Source organism: Dermatophagoides pteronyssinus, unplaced genomic scaffold (genome assembly GCF_027571235.1).
Source record: "Dermatophagoides pteronyssinus isolate colony J.1.1.1.1 unplaced genomic scaffold, Derpt_VIB-CSIC_2022.12 sq0020, whole genome shotgun sequence".
Lineage (NCBI taxonomy): Eukaryota > Metazoa > Arthropoda > Arachnida > Sarcoptiformes > Pyroglyphidae > Dermatophagoides > Dermatophagoides pteronyssinus.
Window position 1 is genome coordinate 113,566 of NW_027461544.1, and position 24,794 is coordinate 138,359.

At 29.8% G+C, this 24,794-nt stretch overlaps 1 protein-coding gene across 4 annotated transcripts in view; it reads left to right on the forward strand.

The window, feature by feature from the left end:
• Positions 1 to 24,794, forward strand: part of LOC113796360 (latrophilin Cirl-like) — a 42,692-nt gene that overhangs the window by 11,898 nt on the left and 6,000 nt on the right. For 2 of the 4 annotated variants that reach the window (XM_075822791.1, XM_075822792.1), the window contains exon 3: positions 5,779 to 6,422. In XM_075822791.1, the coding sequence (XP_075678906.1) occupies positions 6,212 to 6,422 (211 nt within the window). In that variant the 5' untranslated portion in view covers positions 5,779 to 6,211. Of the gene's footprint in view, positions 1 to 5,778; positions 6,423 to 24,379; positions 24,750 to 24,794 lie in introns of those variants that run through there. The other 2 variants (XM_075822794.1, XM_075822793.1) reach the window with 2 other exon arrangements.

A 24,794-nucleotide genomic window follows, 5' to 3' on the forward strand; every position in this document is an offset into this window, starting at 1 on the left:
AAAAACTTTCGAAAAAAAAATTCAAATTAGAACTTGAAGAATGCAAAAAAAATTTGAATAAACTTTTTCAAGTTATTTTTCCAATGAAAATATTACTACTGAATAATGGCTGATAATTGAAAACGAAAAGAAGGAAAACTTTTTTGAAAAAGAAAATTCCACTCAAGAATTGAGCATCCCTTCTCTGCTCTGATTCATTCATTCAATTTCAATGATGATCATCATCATTACCCGATTCTTTTGCGGAAAAACTAACCATATGGGCGCCTTCATTGATGATGATCATAATGATAATAATTTTTTGAAATGAAAAAAATTGTCATTTTTTTCATTCGTTGTCAACTTTTATTGAAAAACATAACACATAACTACCATCTCTATGTGTTGTTGGTGATGTTAGTGTTTTGATGTTTCCGATGAAATTTTTTTTTCAATTTTCCATTGTTGTTGTTTGGCTGTGCTTGACGCGGTCTCCTAGTGGCCATCATCATCATCAACATCGACAATGGAAAATTGAAAAGATTTTTTCTCTTTGTTCCATAGTCATTTCATTTATTTATTGGTTATCCCCAACCAGCCAGCCAAAAAAATATAGCACCCTTGGTTACACTACAGTGTTACTATTAATTTTCCACCATCACCATTTCTTTCCGTTATTGTCGTTGTTGTAGGAACATTTGGAACGATGAATGATGATGATGATCATCATCATTCATAACCAGGCGACACCAGTTTTGTTTCTCTCTATTTTTCATTCGATTCAATTGAATTCATTCAGTTTGAATTGAAAAAAAAACAGAACAAAAAGCGAGCGAAATGAAATGAATCGATGAATGAAAATGAATTGAATTCTGAAATAGACAACAACAAAAAGAATAAAGAAAAAGAATTGTTAATTCTCGTCAACCAAACCAAACCAAGCAAGCAAGCATCTTCTCTTTTTCTTTTTTCCATCGCCATCCATCCATCTTTCATCAAAAATAATAATTTTTCATTTTCTTTTTATTTTCTAATTCTTTGGTTATATTTTGGAGAATTCTTCAAAGTTTTTCATCAATTTTTTCTTCATATCGATGATGAAGCGTATAATAATCATCATTGTGAATTCCCGAAAGATTTTTTTCTTCTCAATATTCCATTTCGCTTCCTGATTGATTTTCTTTTTTTTGGCGAGTTTCAGTATGACGGAGTTTTTCTTGCTTACAAAATATGAGAAAAATCGATAACAAAATTCATTCATAATTTTTTCTTATGTGAATTCATTCCTAGATCCAGAAGGATGTTTTTTTTGGAATTTTTCTCGAAAAAAGGGTTGTCTTTATGAATTGTGAATTTCTGTCGTTGACATGTTCAACTAAAGAAATGCGTTTTTTCTGTTGAAATCATCATCGTTGCTTCGACAATGACGATGACGACGACAACTATCATGAATCTAATGATTCGAATAATGTTGATGATAATGATGATGATGATAATAACCAAAATGACCATAACACATCCATACAGAATCCTGAATGAATGATGCGTAGGATTTACGCCATTAATTTTATTTTTACTGTCTTTGCTTTATATTTATGATGATGATGAATCTCATTGAGAAAAAAGAAATGACCATTTTATTTGATGATGTGTTGTCGTTGCTGGGCGCCAAAATAAAAACATTATTTATTAACAACACTGTTTGGCCTATTTTCAGTGATTTTGTTTGTTTTCATTTCGAACAAAATTTTCGTTCGAAAATCGAAAATCGAATTGGTCAATGTGATTAGCGTAGGTTTTGTTCTGGAAAATTAAGAATTTAAATTTTAAAAAAGTTTTGTGAAATTCGTGTCCAGAATATTCATTTCATTTCAAAAAAATATGAAAATCCATTACCAAATATGATGATGGTTTAAGCCGAAATTTTTTTCCCAAAGAATTTTTTATTTGAATTTTCGTTTTTCGATTTAATTCGGTTCACAAAACAAAACAACAGCCAAGGAATTTGATTTGATTCGAGATTTTTCCAATTTTCTGTTTTGTTTGTTTGTGTTCCGAAATCGTTATAAATATAAAGGAAATAAATAAATAAGAAATTTTTTCCATCATCATCATCATTGCCTCTTTAAAATTTATGAGATGAATGGAAAAAGATTTTCTTTTAATATGATGATGGTGTGTGGCGGTACATGATGTTTTCCATTTCATTTCGTTCAATAAGATCGAAGATTTTCGTTTCTTTGGCCCATTTTCTATATATCTTTTCATCAGTGAGAGAATCTGGTTGGTAGCAGTAGTGGTTGTTGGTTGGCCATGGCCTATGTGTATGATGCTTACGTTTATTGTGGTGGAATTCGTTCCACGTTGTCTTAGGTTTTTTCTCTGGTGGCCATGACTGAGAAAGCTTTTCCTGATTTGCATCATCATTATTGTGTGTGATGCTATGCTACTACTATGCATCTCTACCCAAATTCAACTTGAATTAAAAAAATTTTTTTTTTTGGTCCCAAAAGTTGTTTTTTCTCAAAAACTAAGCAACAAATTTCCTTTTTTTGAATATTTGTTGTTACAATATCGAATGAATGATATGGATTATTTATGACATATTTTTATTCACAAGCAGAGTGTTAGCCTATATTCATTTTTTCGTTTTGTTTTTTGCTCGAATTTGAAACAAAACAAAACAATAAAGTCAACGATGACAATATGTGTATGAAAAAGTGAGAGAAAAGAAATCGGAGATGCGAAAAGTTTATCCCATAATCATCATCATCATCATAATCGGGCTTCATTCTTGATTTCATTTTACACTTTTACTTTTTCTTTCGATTCTCCCCGGTCTGTTTCGGTATATTCAATATGTAATTTTTTTCATCTTTTTTCGCGATGCTGATGCTTATTACCCGCATTATTGTATCCGATTACTATCATTGAAAAAAAGTGAAAACTTTCTGACAAGAAATTTATGTTTGGATATTTTAATAATGATTATCGTGATCATCACAAGATGATGGTGATCGGACGCCTCACACACACACATCATTATTATATGAAAAGAAGAAAAAATGTTCTTAATGTTTGTCACCACCACCATTACAGATTATGATGATATTTGGTTTTAGGTTTTGGGCGTCATTACATTGCTCTATGTTTGTGTTATGTGTTATGAATGCAAAATATTGGCAATATATTCTGTTGGTTAGTTATATTGTTTTTAATCCTCACCAATAATAACTTTTGTTGTGTAATGATAATAACAGCAGAAAGATATCACACATGATGATAATGACATGCTAGATATTACATTGCACCATATTATTCATATTGGATTGATCAGCAAAAGTTTACAACAACAACAAAATCTGATCGTCAATCTGATAGTTTCGGTTTCTGCTGATGATGATTTCAGCTGCTCAGATTTCAATTCAGTGTTATGTTTTTTCTTGTTAATCCGGCATTAATCATCATCATCTGTATCACTTATGTTTGTTTTATTCATATAGGGCGCTTCATTTTAATTGTTTCGACTTTCAACAAAAAAAGAAATGAAAAAAATCAATCGTTTTTCCGTGTTCGAAAAAAATGATGAATGACATTCTTGAGAATTTTTTCGAATGTTAATATGTCACACGCACAACCATAGTAAATTTGCTTTTTGTCAAATTCAAGCACAATCACCATGCATGACCGTTTTAGTTGTTGTTACACTATTGGAAAATTATTCATTTCATTTTTTCGTTCTTTATTTTTATTTATGAGACATGTCAAATCTCAAACAAAAATTTCTTATCAAAAAAAATTCATTTCATTTTCATATGACGACAATTTTTTTCCTTTCGTTCATTTCACGTTGTGTTCCGGAATATTGGAAATGTTCTTAGTTAGTTAGGTAGTTGAAATTTGCATTTGGAATCATTTTCATTATTATATGGTGATGATGCTTGTAAGCAAGCAAAACTTTTTTTCTTGGTTTGAAATGTTGGTACAGTCGGTGTGTGTAATTACAGTGTTTTTTCATTGCAACGATGACATTCTACTTATTCTCATTTTCAAGATTCCTTATTATTATTATTAAATATTTCATGTTTGCAACAACATCATCATCACTTTATGTATGAATGGGTAGCCTTTGGCAACTTTTTCCTGTCATCATCATCATCATCTTATTATGTCTATGATGGAAAAGACATGATCATTGAACAAAGTAAAAAAGAAAAAAATCCCAAAATTCTTTTCTGATACTTTTTATTATTAATGTCGCTTCGTTCTTGTTTTTCTGGTTGGAAAAAATGAGCATAAAACGAAAAATGGCCAATCTTTTTTTCACTATGTGCCATATGCCAACACACAAAATGATGATGATGATTGTCGTTGTTGTCGATGAAAATCCTATGATGTTGGCCATTTGGAACCAAAGTAATAATGATAATGATTTGATATTTTTTCTCTGTGTATGTCAGTCGATTTGAAATTTTTGTTTTTTGTTGGAGAAAATAGAAAAGAATATAAAGAATGAAATGTGTTAATCCTGATAAATCGACATGTTTTCTATATCTATCTTGTGTAATTCTTCGTTACAGTTTTACAATTCTGTTTCTATTTTGCCAAAATTCTTTATTTCTTTTCGAAAAGATTCTATTTTCGTGATAGTTTCGGCACGTTGCTAAACGCCAAAAGAATACGGCATCAAAATCTACCAGTTTGGCGTTTTTTCTTCCTTCTGGTTAAGTTATTAATTAGACAAGACACACACGCAGAGAGATTCTATAAAGAAAAACTTTTTTTCTTCAACCAAAAAAACTTAATTCTTCATGCTTTGCTTTGTCATTTTCTTTAATAATTTTTTTGGGTTTCTTACCATGATATCTTTTTTATCATCATTTTCATTCCGAAATCCGTTCTGTGGGTGGTTTTCGATATCCGAAAAAATGAAAAAAAACTTTTTTGCGATGTAATGTCACTAACACAACGACGACGATGATCATCCAGAATAGTAATGATGATGACATTATGTGGCCGATTCCGACAATGTTTTTTTCTTTTCTTCGGGTTTTTTTTCTGTCATTATGGCTAGCCGCCGTTCTAATAATGATGATTTACGAGTTTTTTCGTTTGTCGTTGGTTTCCGTTTTTTTACTCTTTTTGGGTGACATTTATAGCCATATTTATTTCTAATAATTTTTTAGATCCGGAATGAAACAAAAAACGAATCGTCAATCCGATTTCTGTAAATCGATTGACGATTTTTTTCGAAACGCATCATAATCTTCAGTGTTTGTCTCTCTGAAGATAGACATTGATAAACAAGCAAGCATAACAAGAGATAATAATAATTTTCCATATCATAGCATAGTTGTATGATGGGGGTATTTCATTTTGATGATGATGATGATCATCATGATTGTCAGTGGTTCCTCTTATCAGATAATCATATTATTATAATGATGATAATAATAATCTCATTCATACGCATCGTTGATTTTCGTTACATTATTCTCTATGGTTGTTGTTTAGTTTGACTATAGTTGAAAAATGGCAAGCAGCAAGTGAATAAACTTTGTGATTCTTTTGCATTGATAATGATACAATTCTTGATTTAAATTTCTTTTATCCTTGTGCGAAAATTGTCCGTTTTTTCGTCTGTGTTCGTCATGTGTGACCGGGGGATCGATTGCAATTTTTTTATTTTTCCGGATGAAAAAGTGTCATAGTTTGCTTATCAATCGATCGATTGATTGATTTTTTACTTTGATAAAAAATATGACTAAAATATGTTTTTTTTCTCTTTATATTTTACAGGATTCTTGAATGTCAACATTATGTAAAAACAAAAAAAAACTTTTGAACTTGTGATTTTTGATCAAAAATTTTGAAATTTTCATCTACAAAACAAAACACAAAACGACGAATGAAGAATGGTGATGCAACATCATTATTCGTCGTCGTTCAATAATGGTTCGATGAAGAGAAAGAGATGGACAAATGATAGTGGTGATTATGATGATAATGATGAAATAACATTACTGATGCCATCAACAACAACAATGACAACAGAAACAAATTCGGCAATGCCAACTGAATCATCATTACATAATGGTGATGATGATGATATTTTATAGATAATGTTTGTCATCATCATAATCATCATCCTGATTATAGATCAAGATTATCATCATCGACAACCAACAAATTCAATCAATCAATAATTGCCAAATATTGCTCATCATCATCAATGTTATTTAAATGTAAAAATATTTCCAATTCAAATGATCATCACAGCCAATCATCATCAACAAAGACCACGACTATTCGACGACCAAATTCTCATTTGACAATGTTATCATTCATCATTTTAGCCATCATTGTTTCAGTGATGATGAATGGTGCTAATGTTGTTGATGGTGGACTAGTCCATGGACAACAACAACAAGAAACCAAAAAAGGTATGTGGCTTTTTTTACTTTCTTTCATTCAAATGATAATAATTTGTTCACGCGATAAATATTTGTTCGGGCCAAGAATAAATAATATTTCTTAAATAATCGAAATGATCGATCATCATTAAATATAGCAAGATTTGACAAGTAGCTTTAGCTATGATTAAATTTGATTTTGGATATTTGATATTTCATCGTCGTCCGAATGCGAATAGAATCCATCTTTTCTTTTTTTGCTTACTTACTTTGCACATCATCATCATTTCATCGAATTTCTGTCCAATGATTAAATAATGATGACTTGGCTGCACGCAATCGCCAATCCAATGTGATTGAGTAGTTTTTTAAATAGAGAATATTCTTAGGAAAAAAATTAAAGTAAAATTTGATATTCAATGAATGATTTTTTTCAAATTATGAAATGCTTTTACTTTTTTTGTTGTGAACATCATTGCAATCATCTAGATCACTTTGATGTCTAGTTTTCACGTTTTCTTCAAACATACATAGTTGATTACCTGGGTGAATTCGTGTTTTGTTTATCTGAATCTCTGGTTGAATCTAGATTGTTATTAGATTTGTGATGTGGATGCGAAACATACATTGATACCCGCTCAATAACAAATAGTATAGAGGCTAACTGAAATAGTACTCACGTTCCAGATATGAATGATGATGTGATGTTGGTGGTGATATGTGATATCTGGTTTTGTTTTTGTTTGTTTATTTCGTTTGTTGTTTGTGTGTTTGTTTTGTTTTCAGTTTCAGTTTCACATCATTATCATCATCACATCACACGAATTTTCAAACAAAAACAAAAACATACTACCAATAATTGGCCTAATTACTTTGAGAATGAAACAAAAATCTTGTGTTAAAAGTGACTATGAGAGACAAAGGTCTATGACATTTTAAATTAGATACACATCCCCATATTGAACACGAAAAATGAAATGAACAACAACAATCAAAAAATGAAAATTTCTGTTGTTTTTCCCATTGATGATGATGATGATAAACGTAAGAAAAGAAGAAAGAAAATCTTATTCGTTTTTTCCGACTGACGGCAACATATACCATACATAATTTTCACATCTGTTTGTTTTTATGATACTTATGATTTTCTTGCCCGATATATTGTCTTATCTTTGGTTCGCAACATTTTTGTGATTAGCACCCATGTGAAAGTTGTTTGTTTGTTTGTTTTTGATCCATTATATGATTAGGAGAAAATTTATCTCTGTTCAACAACACAGAAAGACCTACAAAGTTTTGGTTTTTGATTTTTTGTCTGAAATCCTTTTTATATTTCATTTCATATTGAATCAATAATAATAAAATTAGGTTAAAAAATCACCCACAAAGAAAAAAGGTCAACTTCGATCGATCGAAATCTGGACATTTTATTTGTTCAATAAATATTGACCTGAAAAATGTCGGTTTTTCTCGCGCCCAGAAAAATATTTTTGGTTAAATAAATATAGGGTTATGATGATGCAAAACGCCCTTCATTTTTTAAAATTAGTTTTTTTGGTGTTTTGTGGGAAAATGTGATTTTACTTTAAACTAACTGATTATGATCATCATCATCATGATTAGGCCAACTATAGACACAAAAAAAAATCCAACTAATCATTCATCTGTATTTTCATAATAGAAATTCATCATCATTTTTTTCGTGATTTGCATCCGAAAAAAAGATGCAAAATTCGATTCAATGCTCCACCTTTTTGCTTAAAGCGAGCCAATTTTTTCCGTTTGTTTGTTTGCTTGACACAATCGCTTCCAGTCCAGGATTTGTTGATGATGGTAAATGATCACCCTTTTCACCATTATCATCATTTTGTAATTTGAAACGCCATCAAAGAAATTTATCATTCATTTTTACTTTATCCGGGTTTTTCAATTCAATTTCATATCTTTCAATTGAAATCTGAACCAATTTTTTGATATATAAAAATAGCCATTCTGTCAAACGGTCAGCACCTCGAACTGATTCATATCTTTTAAATCTTTTTTTCGTATACGGAAAATCTTAGCTAAAATGCTGAATATTTAGGAGATTTTTTGATATTGCTGACAAAAGCAAATAATAACAATGTTTGTTTGTTTATCATTGCATTTGATCGATCCAAAGATCAAAAAATTTTCTTGCACAAGAAAATATCATCATGATGGTTGTTGTTTACACGTGTCTGACGTAACCAAAACGATTGTTTGTTGATATTTTTAGGTTGAAACAATGTGACATCACATGATATGATGATGATGAAGCAAGCATATTTCATTGTTATATTCTCTTCTTATAATAATCATATTAATAATGATTTTCCTCGGCTTGTTTGGCTGCTCTTTGAACCGTTTCGTTTTGTTGTTTGTTCTTGAATTTATTTTTGTCAAACAAAATTTATCAAACCAACCAGAATTCACATTTCGGCTATAACAAAAAAAAATATTCCTTGTCTTTCTCAGTCAGTGTTGTGTAATACTTGTTTCCCATGAAAATATCTAAATGATAATTCTTTGTTTGCTCTGGTTGGTTGAAATCAATGAATTTTTTTAATTTTCTTAAAATAGAACATGGAATTTTCTGAGCATAATGATGAACAACAATCAACATCATTAACTTCAATGTGAAGAAAGTATCCTTGTTTCAATTTTACTTTTACATTGCCCATGCGTTTTTCTAATTTATTCGGCGAAAAAAATGAAAAATAAAAAACAAAATTTAATGCAAAAAATACCTGCCACCTTTTTCCCATTTAATACCTGGCTGATCTAAAATAATAATAATATAGAGCAGCTGTATGATATCTATTGATGATCTAATCTGATCGTGTGTTGTTTTTGTTTTCATCGATTCATTTTCAAATATCACTAACTTTCTCTTTTTTCAAAAAAAGTTGTAAACTTGCACACACGATCATTATCTAATAATAATGATGGATTGATAATTACATCACAGACATTTCTCGTCATAGGATCCTGATGATGATGATCTAATATCTGGATGTTTTAATGAACAAAAACATCATATGAACAGAGTGTGAAAATATTTTTGGTTGTTCGAAGCCTCCATTGTTTTTCGTCGTTGATCAATTTCCTGATTTTCACAAAAAAAAATTCACCGGATTTTTTTCTGAACCGATTAAATTAATGATTTTCTCTTCTCTTCTCTCATACTTTCACCCAAACATACAAAAAAAACATTATGAAAATATCTCAAGGAAATAATCTTTTAAGATGTTGTGTGTGAAATTTTTTGTTGTTCCAGTTGATTTTGTTTGTTTGTTTGTCCACCCGGCTTTGATAATTCAGGTCATTTTGATACCGGGAACAACAACAAAAAAAGTTAGGTGCTTAATTCAGGATTTGTGTCGAATGAAAAAAGTATTTCATTTTCCATTATCATAATAATCATAACTTTTTTCAAAAGAAACTTTTTTTCAATTGAAAAGCAGCGATTTATGCATATTTGGTTGGTTGAATGAAACCAACCAACACACAATTCATGTTCATTTTATTTTATTTTGTTAAATGATGATTATTATTATGATGATGATGCGTATAAAATATTATTATTAATGGTGGTAGCTAAACCATAAAAATTGTGATCGTGTTGTTTGGTTGGCCACCGTGATCTGAGAATTTTTTTCCCATTTTCTTCCGTCGTTTTCATATTCAAATATCTTTTCGTTTTTTTCTGGCTACTGGAAATTTTTTTTTGCCTGTGATAATGATGATAATAATTTTCAATGATGATTCTTAATTCGTTTGTCTCGAATTTTTTTCGGTTTTGTTTTTCATTTGGTGAACTTTTATTGATGATTACCATCGAATTCCTATCCAAATTTTTGTCTACACAAATATAAATGAATAATGATGGCGGTCAGCCAATGACAATAATGGTATTCAATATTTAGCACAAGTTGGTCAGCCAAACTACAATACGCAGGTATCATAGTGTCTTATGATGTGTTAACTGGACATTTCGCTTTTTTTATTTAGTCGAATGATGATGATGAATCTCTGATAGTTGGGATAGATAAACATTATAACAACCAAATAATATTGTATTCATATTTTTCGTGTGTGAATATTAATCAAAAACAATAAACAAAAAAAAACTAGACTGAATGAATGAATGAATAGTGTGTGGTACATTAATATTAATTATGTATTTTCTTCTTTGGATCATAGTGGTAATCATTATTCCGAATGGAATTTGCAAAAAATACTTTACTTTTTTTCTTGGCTGGCTGGCTTGGTAGAATATACACGACCACCCACATTACAAACACACACAGCAATCATCTTTTGTACTAATTAGTTAGTTTTGCAGATGAAAAACGTGCTAGGGCTGCTGCCAGTTTCTTCTTCTTCATTTCGAGGTGTTCTATTTATCTCGAAAGTGTTTTTTCCATCATCAATTCTTTCTTTATATGATATGTGTGTGTGCGTGTCGGTCGTCAATGAATCCTGAATTCTCTGAGTGTATTGTTCTTTTTGTTCGGGTGCCCAATATCCATAGAGAGAACACAGTGAATGAATTGCTTGAAACTCACATTCATTTTTGTTCGATTCATTTACATTTTCATAATAATAATGAATGAATGATAATAATATCTATGCAGATATTACTGGTTAAATACAAGTATGCAATATATTACTTCTCTTCGGGTAAGAAAATTACCGAGTCTATTTGGAATTGGAATATATTATTCATTTTGAGTTATGATTATGACTTTTTTTGCACGTTAATTTTCGATTGTTTATTTGTTTTTGGTCGAAAATTTTCTCTAAGTGAAAGTTTGAATTTAGATTCGCGTTTTGTTCTTATTTTTGATAAAATTAGCCACACATCGTCCATGTGAAAAAAATGTCAAAATGATGATTTTCTGTTTAATTTGTGAGAAATTTTTCTTGTCAAATTCATTTTAGCATAGTTTTTGTTTGCAAATATGTTTAACTCACGCACACAGCAAATTATTTGTGTGTGTGTGACATACAGACACAGATTTTATAACAATTTACAGTAAAAATTGACCCATGTTGGTGTTTTGAAATGAAATAGCATCTTTTGTTTCAATTTGTTGAATAGCCTGTGCTAGTTATTTAAAATGAATTATTTTCATTACAAATAAAATTTTCAGTTGATGTTGATTCTCTCCCCCACCCGATTAATTATCTGATTAATGAGGGATGATTATTATTCGAAAGCTGACTGTGTCACTTGATGATTTTGTAAATGCTCCATGTTGTGACCGGCTTGGAATGGCGTGTGTGTGTGGCGTAAAATGTTTTTTTCCACCACAAAAACAAAAACAATCAAAACTAAACAATGGCCAGTGATGATGTGGATGATGAGACAAACAAAATGAAGATAATCTTCTTCATTTTTTTTCATTCATTATTACTATCATCCTTTCCACGTTTACAGTAGTGAAATTTTTCTTCAAAACAAAACAAAGAAAATATATAATGTTGAATAATATAACATTTATGGACAACAACAAAAAAATTAGATAGAGAGTTAGATAGATACATCATCTTCATCATGATCAAATGTAATCATATGGTTATTATCTTTTTTCTTATTAAAGTTGTTATCATTAATAATAATAATATGTATGTGCTTGTCATTCATTACCTTTTCATTGGTGATGGTTGGACAAATATATATGATGTGTGTGACACATAGTGCGAATATGATTTGTCTATCTTGTTTCGTTTCTTTTCCACTGAATTGAATGAATTTCTGTGACACATATGACCTAGTTTGCAATTTTAAAATTCATTTTACATTTAATTTCACATTTTTTTCTTTTTTTGCTAACATTGTTGGCATTTTGTTTGAATCATATCGAATCTGTTTATCCGTTTTGTTGTATGTAATTTGAACATGGAATCCTGCTCAACATGATTATCTTTGAAAGAGAAAAGGAAGGAAATTGTTTTCAATTCATTTTGTTTTAATTGTTTCAGAAAAATCAATCGATCAATCAATCGATTTTTTTCTTCAACAAAAAAATTCCAATTTGATTGGCTTTATTGATCTATCAAATCTATCGATCTTTTAGTTAAATCGTTTAAAAGTGTTAGTTTAAAATGAACATTATTAAATTCGTATTTGTTCCGTATTTGACGATACAGATGATTCAAGTGTTTCCCGTTCAACTATCATCATTATTATCTAACATCATCATCAACTTCATTGTTTAAAACAATAGTGTTCAGAAGAAATAAAAAATCTGGATGCTTCAAAATGTCAATGTCGTTATGGTCGTTGATGTCATCATCATTATGGCTCCTATATGATGATGTAATTCGTTTTTTGATTAATTTCAACAGGGTTAATGTTTTTTTTATCACTTTCAAATACAAAATTGTTTGTAACTAAACATCCAAACACACACAGATGTTCAATAAGATTTTCATCTACATTTTTTGGATCGATTTTCGGATCACGACAACAACAACTGTCCACACACACACATGCCATTTAATGATAATCAATAACGAATGTTTGAATATTTGAATTTATTATCAAAATTCTCTGATTTGCCATTTGATGATGATGATAAAAAACAAACGGAAAAAATTATTTTCCTCAAATCTTTGAATATCATTTTCGCTTTTCGATACGCGTTGTTGTTGTTGCTGCCCTTGTCATCATCCTTCTTCTTCTTCATATGATGATGATGATAAACGACAATGATCAGGACGATGATGTAGTAGGAATTTTAATGTTTTTCTTTTCCTTATGGCACGACAACATGAACATGATAACTTTTATTTTCTCTATGGCCATCATTGATTGTTTTTCATTAGAATATTTTCAACCCAATGATGATCTGAATAAAATTATTATTATTAAAAAAAATTGAATCCTAATAATAGTGATTATAAAATTAATTACATTTAAAACTAATTTAATTCAATTCTTTTTATTTGTTGTTTGCATCATTTTCATTCAAATATTCAAAAAAATAACAAACATCATTAGACATGATTTGAATCTTTTTCAATTTTAAATCATGTCTAATGATTTGCTACGGGCGCCAACATATAAATGAATCGTTGAAAATTTCCACCGGCCAATTGTGTGTTTAAAGTTTTTTTATTTATGCACATAATGATGATGATTTTTGAATGTTTTCAAGACAAAAACAACCTTGAGTTGACCATAAATTTGACCATGTTTTCCTTTGCCTCCAAACAACAACAGCAAATATCAATTCAAAATTCGAACATCAACGATTGACACATCATAGTGATTATTAGGCCCGAATAGCCAATAGCCAATTGATCATTAATCGATTTTGGATAGATTTTTTTCATTGCAAAATTCTCACACCATTAATTTGTTATGCATCAAATTTTTTTTCAAAAATTTCCTTGTCAAGTTCATTGATCAATTCATCATTAAAAATATTTCAATTTTTTTTTGAAAAAAGCAATGTCCATATTGGTATAAAAAGATTCGTTTGTTCTAAATGTTTAATTGTTGTTTTTCCCCATCGATTTGGGAGAAAAACAAAATCCCAAATAGCCAAATCAATATTTATTTGTTGTTGATTTTTTAATGATCGAGTTTATCGAATAAGAAAATATTATTATTGTCTTTTTATTTCGTCTCTTTCTCTGTGACTAAATGTTTCACACACACCCAAATGTGTAAATCTTTTCTGTTCAAAAAAAAATTTCAAGATTCCTTTTTCTTCAAGATTATTATTGTCGTTCAGGGACTATCTATAGAAATATAAATAATTTTCCTACGCCCTTATCGCTGTCGTTTGCACAATGTCCAGTTGTCCAAATTTTTTTTTATATCTTTGCTTGAAAATGGTGACAATTATTTTCATTTTTTTCTAGTTTGAATTATTAGAATGGCTATCATTCTGGAATTTTTCCAATTTCCTATAAATTTTGACATTTTACGTTTTTGTTTTTGGAATGAAGAAAATAAAATAAATCTAGGTTAGGTCCTTGATAAGATTGGTTCGTTTGTTGTTTTCAAGAACAAATCAAACGAAAAATGGCCCATTACGAAATTCAAATATGCGTGTTTTGTTTGTTTTTTTTCATTGATGATTAAGTTGTAATCATCATCATCATCGCCATAATCATTATCATAAACATCAGATTAGATCAGAGAAAAAGAAGAAAACAATCGATTGATTTTCGATATGAAAAAAATCGATTCGCGTGTTTGTATATATATAATTTTGACATTGGTTAAGATTCGATCGATCGATGATTATAATAATCAAAATGTAAATATTTGTTCTTTCTTACTTGGATAAAACAACTTTCTTATATTTATATTTGAAATTTGTTCCAACAGAAAAATAATGAGACACACAGGTAATACTACATAGGTATCTGTTGTTGTTGTTTTTCAAATCTATCGATTGCGTGCATATCAATCGCATTGCTACTGTGCATTTTTTTTGTTTGTGGATGATAAATTGTGAATGCTGCTGACAATTTTGTTGTTGTTCTCAATCCTATCCATCGTTAAACGATGAATGAATGAATATAATCATCATATCAAAATTATAATGATAATAATCGTCTTGTTTCAAACCGTTTTATATCCGAAGAAAATATATAACGAAAAATATTAATCACATTATTTCACAATCATCCAACAACAACAACGAAAAACCATTGACACTTTTGTATTTTTGATTGATCCCTGATTCATTCACAAATTTTCAAGGTGCTTTTCGCCGATCCATCATTTTTTTGAAAAAACACTTTTTTATTATTGATTTTGAAAATATAAAAGTTGAGTAATAATAACAATTAATAATAACCAATTCAGAATAAATCAAAAACACAGAAGCTTTGATTTGCATAGTCAAATGTTTCATTTTTCAGTTGGCAATATCATGATGATTGAGTGATTTTTTTTCAACCATTAGTTTTTCTTTGAAAATTGAATGAACAACAGAAAATCTTTCTTTCAGTTTAAAAATGGCCAACAAAAGTCATGTCATTTCGTTTTGATTGGGTGGCATATCGAATCGTTGATGAATGTGCAATGCAATATAAATTTCGGAAAAACTTGAAACTAAAAATTTAAAACTTAATTCTCTCTGTGTGTGAAGAAAGAATCAACAAATTAATGATTTTCTGTTTGCATTATTGGCTTATCTTTTTTTTTCTTGTTGATATCATTTTATTATTTACTCTAAATAATAAATTACATAACTTTTTTTGGACAACATGAAAAACAAGAAAGATTGTCGTTGTCAACAGCGACAAGAAGGAAAAAACAATTTTAATTCATTTAAAATCAAAAAAAAGAAAAAGATACTTAAAATGAATTTTTTTTTGAAAATTGCCATTAACACACACTATCATTATCATCATCTATCGTACCAGCATATAGTATGTTGATGACTTTGTTAATTATTATTATTATAAAACAGATAACCGTCCGTACAAAATAGAGAAACCGTATCCGATTGAGAAAACATCAAAGATCATCAAGATGAAGATGAAAAAAAGATGCGAAAATTTATTTCATCATCTACATCATCGTTGATGTCATCAATTTATCGTTTTTTTTTTTGGTTTTGCTCGATTACCAAATGAAAAAATTCATGATTTAAGCATCAATGGAGAGGAGGTCAAAGAATTCATTTTCCGTCTTATAATTTCATCTTAATGAATTTCTTCTTCTCTAAACTCCTATATATTATATGGATAGAGATAGTGAGGTGTTATTACAAATTATATATCAGTGGCTCGCATTCACTTGCATCTCTATTTCCAATCTCAGAAGCAATGATGATGATGATTGCAAAAAATTAGGCCAAAACTAATTAATAATTTTCAGTATTTTTGTTTTGCTTTTTGCACATCTACCTAGGTCCCTGTGTGTATTTCATTTATTAATAATGATTTTTTCCCTTCTCTCATCCAAAAAAAAGCAAAGTTAATTAACTTTTTTTCATTTCATTTCTCTGCTCATTTCAAACAAGTTTTGTTTGAAAACTTCTTTTAGTTCAGCGCCTAGAAGCCCATTAGATGTAGAGAAAAAAAGGATGATGCTATTGAATTTGGTTGGTCGGAATTACCTGGGATGCTTTTGATTTGTTTTTCTCTTGTTGACAATCAACCCTTTTTCATGCAGAATAATTTCTGTGTTATTCTCCCATGACATTGTTGTTGTTGATGATGTAATCACAGGTGTCAGGTTGGTTGTTGTTTAATTACCTGAATTTTGCTTGTTTCAATCAAGATTTTTTTTCTCAATTACAAATTGATTAACCAACCAGCTAACATCAGGTTTTATTTGATAATTCTTAGATTAGAAGCGAGAAGAAGAAAAAGAAAACTCTCAATTAATTTCGATGAGCGAAAAAACCGATCAACTTTTTTTCGAGGATAAAGTTATCCTGATCAATCACAAGAAAAAATTGTCTCGATTTTTCTCGCCTCGGTTAGCTAAGGAATTTTTTTCTTCAAAAAAAGTGTGAGATTTTTTTCTCTTTGGTCAAAGATTCATTTATCAAATCATGTTGCTGTGTATATTACCTATGTGTTTGTTTGTTTGTTTGATTTAATATTTTTTTCATGCTTTTCTCTCGATTCGATTCATTCATTCAATCGATCAATTCATGGTAACAACGATGAGAATTTTTTTTTCGTTGTTGTGGATTCCAGCAGTAAAAAAGCTAATTACAAACATAGAACATTTTTATTTGGATGTCAATTTTTTTTCGTTGTTGTTGTTGTTGTCAAATCTGACACTCTTTTTTCTCTTGATATGGTGTTGGCTAGAGAAAATAAAAAAATCAAGGAAAATCTCACCATGAAACTTTTTTTTTGCTTTCTTGCTTCAAGTTTAAAACATCAGTATCGTTAAAACCATTCAAGCGTAGCAATGATGATGCTAGTGTGCTAGTGTGATGTACCGTAGACCGATATAATTATCAATTAATCTTCACGCAATTTTTCTGAAAGAAGAAGAATTTCAAAGTGTCATTTCTCTTTGGATCTTTTCTCTTGTTGCATGTCATCCGTATCACACACACAGACATTCGATATATCTTTTTTTTGGATGTTTTGAAAAAAATTTTCAACGAAAAAAAATTCCGATTAAGTTATTTTAGCAACCGAGAAAAACAAACGATGTGATCAATTTTGAAAATAAAATTGATCAACATTTGGTTGGTTGGCTGGGTTTAGCCTCATCAATTTATTTTGAAAATTGATAAATTTGTTTTTTCATCATCGATATGATGATAAGGTCAAACATGGTTAACCCTGTGTGTGTGAGAGAGAGTAAAATATGTCATTGCACCAACCAATCATCATCAACAAGAAAAGAAAGAACAATTATAATTATTACTTATTCGGGGTTACCTTCATCATCATCATTCATCATTCATCATGGTTTGTTGTTGTTTTAGTTATGTAGTTATACTCCGTTTTGGGTTAGCTCCATGGATACATCATAATCATCATCATCATACGTCAATGGAGTCAAATTCTTGTTTGGCAAAATACAGTAGCATTTTTGTTGTTTAACCTGCAATCAACAACAACAACAACAGGTGAAATGTTCATGTTCATCTTCCAATCCCTTTCTTTAATAATTCTCATCATAATCATCTTGGTTGGTGAGATGGACATCAGCCCCCTTTATTTTCACTCTGTTTTGGTATAATTATATAGACTTTTTTTGGCTGCAGAAATTGTTTCTTTCCTCATCATCATTATCATCTTTGTGGATTTTTTGGCCATCATATAATGAATTGCAATCCGTTGGTATGATGATGATCATGGATGACAAATGATCTTTTTTGTTGTTGTACATAAGGCAAAATATCATTCCATTTTCCTATTGCTCAGTTTACCCAGAAAAAATGTATTATTATTTCATGGATTTTTTGTTGTTGTTTTTGATGTCCATATTTGATTTATTGTCCAAACGGCTTGTTGGCTTTTATTTTGACCTTTTTTTGAATCATTGTTGTTGATAACAAAAACAAATTTTGTTAATTGGGCGTCACATTTCCGGTTGTTTTTTGCACCCTTTACAAAGTATTTACTGCAATCACCCACCACCCAACAATTGTAAAATAATTACCCAAATGATCTAGTTGGCTAGCTATGTGTTTGTATAGGTGAACCGTTTGAAAAGCATTAATTATTATATGGTCATCGGTCAAACGTGATTATTATGATGATTATGTTTGTCAAATACGTTTTTCAGGTTTTCGTCCAATTCAAAAAATTTGAATTTTGAATTTTCACAGTCATCCATTACAGTTATCATCCTTGTTATCCCCTTGATGTAAAATGTCATATACCCCAATATAAAAAAGATGATGATGATGATTTGTGTGCAGTGAACCTTGATATGAAAATCTTTCACACAACCTAGTTATTATTATGTGATGTGTGTTTGTGTGTGGGGGTGGCTATAAACAACCAAACATTTTCATATTCAAAACCATGATGATATTTGACATTTTCTCCATGTTATCATCATCATTGTCATTGTGTGAAAATAATAATAATTTTTTGTTGTTGCAAATGATGACAAATAAGTTTCAAACCTTGTCATCATTTATTTGTGTGTTGAATAGTAAATCAATTCGTAGCGAATAAAGAATGAACATTTTTGAAATTGAATGGCCAAAATGATAATAATAATCAATTTTTGTTAAACTTGAATTATGATGATGATGTGATGAATGAATACACTTGTCATTGATTTTTCCTTACTCGATCAGGCTAATAATAAGCAGAGCATAGAGAAAAGTGAGTAAACACAGCGATCAAATTCGGCCATTGATCAATCAATTGAATGAATGTTTTTCATCGATATCTTTTTCCATAATAATAAATTCAAAGCCACAATCATACACTGAGAATGCAGAAACTTCCACTTTAATGATGATTATGATTATTAGTATGGGGCATTTTTTTGAATGATGGATATCAATATTGAAAGAAATGATGAATGTGATAAAAAGAGAAGAAAATCAAATCAAGTTCACCGAGTTCTAGATATTTTTTTTTGTCGGATGAAAAAAAATGAAAATTTGGTCATTTTTATCATTTGAATTTGTTTGCATTTAATCATTTACTCCAGATTTTAATGATAGCCTTACGGATAATGATGATGGTCTGGTCTAGTTGGTTGGTTGGGTTTACGTTTTGATTTTGGTCATTTTTTTTGATTTACCTGTAATCTTTATGTAATGGTGGTGTTTTTCAGTTTTGAAGCTTCTAAACGACATTTTTGATAATAATGATGATTTTATTTCGATTCATTGAACAACAATTTTTTCCGACTTGTCTTTTTTCTTTACAAAAATGACATTCAAATCTTTAGTTATGTTGTGTAAGTGTTTTGGCTGCTGTCAATATGATGATGTGATATGAGGATTATCATTATTATCATCATTCAGCAACATTTTGGTGTGTACTGAATGTTGATGTGTAAATGATGATCATTATTATTCAATGAATCAATAATCCATCCATCCAACGAAAAAATCCAGTACAAATCATTAATAATGATAACATTGATGGTGATCAATCGAAAGAGAAAAATAAAAAATCGATCCAGATTGATTTGAAATGCTATATTTCTCTTTCTTTTTTTCTCTCGATGATAATCTTAATGGTATGACCATTATGATTTTTTCCTTTCCTGTGTATGTCATCATCATCATCATAATTAATCCACCGACCATCACATATATTCACTTTATGCTGAATCAAATGCCATATTTACAAGACTCTTAATAATAATAATAATATGGATTTATACCAAGCTTCTGTATTTAAGTATCAAAAGTTTACTTAAATATACGGATATCTCATCATCATCATTGAAATAGACTTTTTGAATCCTTTTATGATGATTTTTTTACGGTAATTCCCAGTAGCCTTAATATTAAATATTTTGGTATCTTGTTTAATTATTTTTTTTCTACTGCTATGCATTTGGTCATCATCATTGAAAAAATTCGGTCAATGCATTTTCTTCATTCATCATTCATTCATCTGAATCCATTTAATCCGTACGGAAAAAAAGTGGCCATTATTCAGCAGATCATTTAGGTTGGTCGATGTAAATGATGAAATGGTCTTGTTCCGATATTTATTTTATTTTATTTTTGTTGCTTCCATTTCAAGGGTATTTCATTGTTGTCTATTATTGTTGTGACATTAATGATGATTTGTGTGTGAGAGAATCAAAAAGAAATTCATTAAGTTCAAAATTCTTCAAAGTTATTACTTCTTGTTTTTTTTCATTTGATTTTGATTATCATTATCATCATCATTAAGTTTCGCGGATCATAAGCTAAGAAGAAGATTTTCATAAGAAATTCTGATAATGATGCTGATGATGGTGATCTAGAAATTCCATTTGTGATTCATTCTAGTCTGAATAAAAATTCTGTGTGTGCGGTCAATCAAATATGGTTGTTGCAGTGATGTAATGTGTGTTTGTATGTGATCAATTTTCTTCAATCCCCCCATTGTCTGGCCATCTACATTTTGAAAAATTCAGTGGTTCGAATAATAATAATAATAATATCGAGGTCAGGTCAGTGTTTAGGTGTGGTACATTTCGTTTGATAACAGCAAATAATGATAATGATAATCTTGGTCTTTGTCTATTATCATCATCAACAATTCTTCTATGGTTTGATGGGCTATGGTCGTCATTTAAAACGCCGCACACGCACTTTAATGCAATGGTTTGGTTGTTTGGCCATTGTCAAACAGAAAAGAATTGAAGAAGTTCCATTCACTTTCTTATCTGCTTTAGTTTAGTAAAAACGATGATGATGATAGGCTCCAGATGGATTATGATATCGAACGAAAGAAAGAAGGAGAAAAATGTGATACCTTACCATCATTACTATTACATACCTGCCTTACTTTTTTTCTTTTTACTATTGGGTCACTCTATTAATCAAATGAGAGATGAGAAAAAGCCAAAAGTCTATACACAGCCCCTCTTATATAATACTTATAACAATAATAATCCAGGTTAGACTCTAAATGGAAAAAAAATTCTTTGCCAAAAAATAGGAATTATATTTGGTTAATGAACTCGAAGAAAGTTATCCAAAGAAAGAAAGGTGTTAAATAATGATTCATTAGTCTCACTATATCATCATCATTGCTGTTTTTAAGAAAGAAAAAAGTCTCTATTGGGACCAATATTGTGTGAAAGTGAATATTTTTTTCTCAGTCCAATCCAACTAGAATCGATAATGTTTTTTTTTCACGATCGATAATGTTTGATCAAATAAATTAACCCTGTTGTTGTTGTTGGCCATTTTATTATTATTATTATTGTTGTGATCATCATCATCATCAATTGACCAAAAATACTATATTTGCAAGTGAAAATTGTTTTTTGTTGTTGTTTTTGCAATTATTGTTTTGGAAATGATAATAATGGCATCGGAATTCTCTATACTTTTATACTCCATTTATTCTTATTTCGGGTCATTACTTTTTTTCTTAGTTATAAAATAAAAAAATCTTTGATAGTTCCATATTCCGTATTTTCAAAGTTCATCATCATCATTGTCTTTAATGTTTTTATGATTGTTTCTAATAAACAACAACCAAACGGAAATGGTAAACGAAAAAAAAATTCGGCATATGGCATTCTCTGTTTCGTAATAATAATAATATTGCACTATCTTTACCATGCATGCTACACTTGGCTTTATTTATTTATTTCATTTCTTGGTCTTTTTACCAAATACCAAGTTTGTTTGTTTGTTTGTCTGATTAATCTGATTTTCATCATGATGTTTTTTCGGTATATTATTTTTTCGGTGATCCAACCAAATGAATGCGAGAATCTTCCCGGTATTTTTCTAGTCTGTTTTTTCTTTCTGCTATCCTTTTTTTTCATCCGTGTCTGTTTACGGTTTTTGTTTAGTTTGGTTTGTTTGGCCAATTAAATTTTTGTTTTTGTTTTTATCAGTAAAATAACATGCATTTTTTGTTTTTGTTGTTGTTGTCGGGTGGTTGGATAGATGTTTTTGGCTTTTTTCATCATTCACATCCACATCATCGTTTTACTAATTAGGAATGCATTACATAACAAACAAGCAAATAAAAGTAATGTATATCCACATCATCAAATTGAATCTAATTGTTTTTTCGTTCGTTTGAATTGGATTTTTCTGTTTCTGTTTTCCACAAAAATGATGATGATGATGGTGGACAGTGGTCATTCAGTTAGTGTTTGGCTAACTGATAAAGAAACTTGTTTTTTAAATTTTTTATCAATTTTAAAACTACTACTTTACTTTTTGGTTTGGTTAGTCAGGTTCATTGAATTCATTTTGCATTATTGCTTCCAAAAAAGTATTGTGTCATCATTCATTTTATTCGATTTGATGATTGAATTGAATTGTGTTTGATGAATGAATTTTTGTTTTCAATTGTTTATTTCAAATATTAATGATGTCTGTCTGATGATGGTACCATCCATCCATCCATCTATTTTAAATTTTTTTTTCTTCAAATCTTGAATCAATGTCCTTGAAGTTGTTATTTGGTTTGTTGAAAAACTCAATGAATTCGTTTGATTCGTCGTCGTTTGAATTCATTCGGCGATAGCACCCGCTGCGATATTTTAATTAACAAAAAAATTGCAGGTAAAAATTCTATATAGCCATACCTTTGAGAGAGTAAAGGTAAAAAAAGAAATGTTTTTCAAAGGAAAAAAAGAAAAACATTTTTCGAAGGGTCATGTTGTTGTTTGATGAAACTAATGAACAAAACAAAATATGTATCAAATATTTGTTCTCATTTGCTGTATGAATTAGGTGTGCGTGTGAGAATTGTTTTGTTGTATTTTCACTTTCGCTAATTTTACCTGAAAACACATAAGTATTGCCTACCTAGGTAGATGATAATAATGATGATGATGATGGATGAAATAAACCAATCATTGTGTCATTGGTTGGTTGGTTAGTTTGTTGAATGTGTCATTGACATTTAGATTGGTTGGCTATATCATTATCATTATCATTCTCTAAAAACAAGCTAGATGTCAAATATGGCAATAATTTTTTGCCAGATAATAATGATTATCATCATAAACATCCAATATCATTACAATTTGGCTACTTTTATATCATATCACATTATCAGCAAACTATTTAGTTTGGTTTCAATAGTGCGTGTTAATAATCAGACCAGAAGACAAAAAACACCTGAATACACACAGAGAGAGACAAAGACCAATATTTATTCTCGTTTGGTGTGCTATTTCATTGAAAAATTTTGATCGGAAAATACCTTTGACCAAACAAGACTAAATTATTTGTCTCCGGTCTATATTTTTTCATTCATTTACTACTAACATACCCAACTAACCATCATCGTCATCATCATTCAATCATTAGTGGTGGACTGTTTGATGATGATGATAATCATTATTATGATACGTTTCTTTTCATTTTCTTTTTATTTGTTGTTGACATGTCATAATCATGACGTTTGTTGTTGTTGTTAAAGGAAATGAAATGAAATTGAAGATTGGATCACTGTTGTGTACAGTGTGTTTTTGTCTTTTCAAACATTCATTCATAGAAAAAAACCCTGGTCATGGTTGATCAACTTCAAATGATAACAGCGAGAATTTGCTTCTGTTCTGTTCTGCTATGTTGTTGTTGGTCTAATGGGCAATTTTTTTGTTTGAAACAAACACTGGACACAAATGAAACTTAGAACAAAAAAAAAGAAAAGCAGAACAGAAAATCCACATATTACCTGTGTGTGTGTGTGTATTAGCGAAAAAACACTTATTATCATCATCATTCTTTTCATTTTTTTCCTTTTCACTGAAAAGTATCATCATCATCCCTCAAGATCATTATCTTGTCAAAAAAAATCTTAAACCATGAGTGTTGGTTGGTCGGTTCGGTTCGATGCCAATTTAAATCTTCATCTTACTTCTCTATATTTTCTTTTCACCGACCAACCAACCAACCAATCGACCTGATGATGATGATGATCGAAGAAATAGCTTTTCACAGTGCGCGAGAAAGAGCGAAAAGATAGCCTAACTGACTCGTGTGTTGTGGAGAAATGAAATGATGATCAAGATGCCATCGTTTTTTGGTTTTTGAATAAAAAAATGAATGCCAATGTCAAGTGACGTGAATGAATGTGGCTGTGGCTGAAGATCAAGATGATGATGATGATGATGTGGACAAACAAAAAGTGACACATAATTAATTCCAACAACGATTTCAACTAGTGATCTTTCGAATGCTACCGTGTGTATATGATATTGCTACGGATGTTGTTTAAGTTGTTAGCATATCGTTTTTTCATTATCATTTCAAATTACAGTGA